This window comes from Leptonychotes weddellii, unplaced genomic scaffold (assembly GCF_054177405.1).
Source record: "Leptonychotes weddellii isolate Sample4059 unplaced genomic scaffold, ASM5417740v2 HiC_scaffold_67616, whole genome shotgun sequence".
In the NCBI taxonomy this organism is placed as follows: domain Eukaryota; kingdom Metazoa; phylum Chordata; class Mammalia; order Carnivora; family Phocidae; genus Leptonychotes; species Leptonychotes weddellii.
Genome location: NW_028036861.1, coordinates 1 through 514, shown reverse-complemented (window position 1 = coordinate 514; position 514 = coordinate 1). Strand labels below are relative to the sequence as shown.

General features: G+C 42.2%; 1 protein-coding gene across 1 annotated transcript; it reads left to right on the top strand.

The window, feature by feature from the left end:
- Positions 1-3: 3 nt before the first annotated feature.
- Positions 4-510, top strand: LOC145719731 (olfactory receptor 6C3-like; the record flags this gene model as incomplete). Its single annotated transcript, XM_081811280.1, has 1 exon — positions 4-510. A coding segment is annotated over one exon (507 nt), but the record flags the coding sequence as incomplete, so codon positions are not given.
- Positions 511-514: the final 4 nt, after the last annotated feature.

The window sequence follows — 514 nt, the reverse complement described above, 5'->3', positions numbered from 1 at the left end:
GTTTCTGAATTTTTTCTTCTCACTGCCATGTCTTTTGATCGTTATGTTGCCATCTGCAAGCCTCTTCATTACACCACCATCATGAACAAAAAAATCTGCACCCTGCTTGTCTTTGGGTCCTGGCTAGGAGGATTTCTTACCATTTTCCCACCACTCATGCTCATCCTCCAGCTAGATTTCTGTGCTTCCAATGTAATTGATCATTTCTCTTGTGACTATTTCCCCATTTTACAACTCTCATGCTCAGATACAGGGCTTTTGGAGATGATTGGTTTTTACTTTGCTTTTGTAACTCTGCTCCTCACTTTGGCATTAGTGATTCTTTCCTACCTGTGCATCCTTAGCACCATCCTGAGAATCCCATCCGCTAGTCAGAGGAAAAAGGCTTTCTCCACGTGTTCCTCTCACTTGATTGTCATTTCCATCTCTTATGGGAGCTGTATATTCATGTATGTCAAGCCTTCAGCAAAAGAAAGAGCATCACTGACCAAAGGAGTAGCTATTCTCAACACCT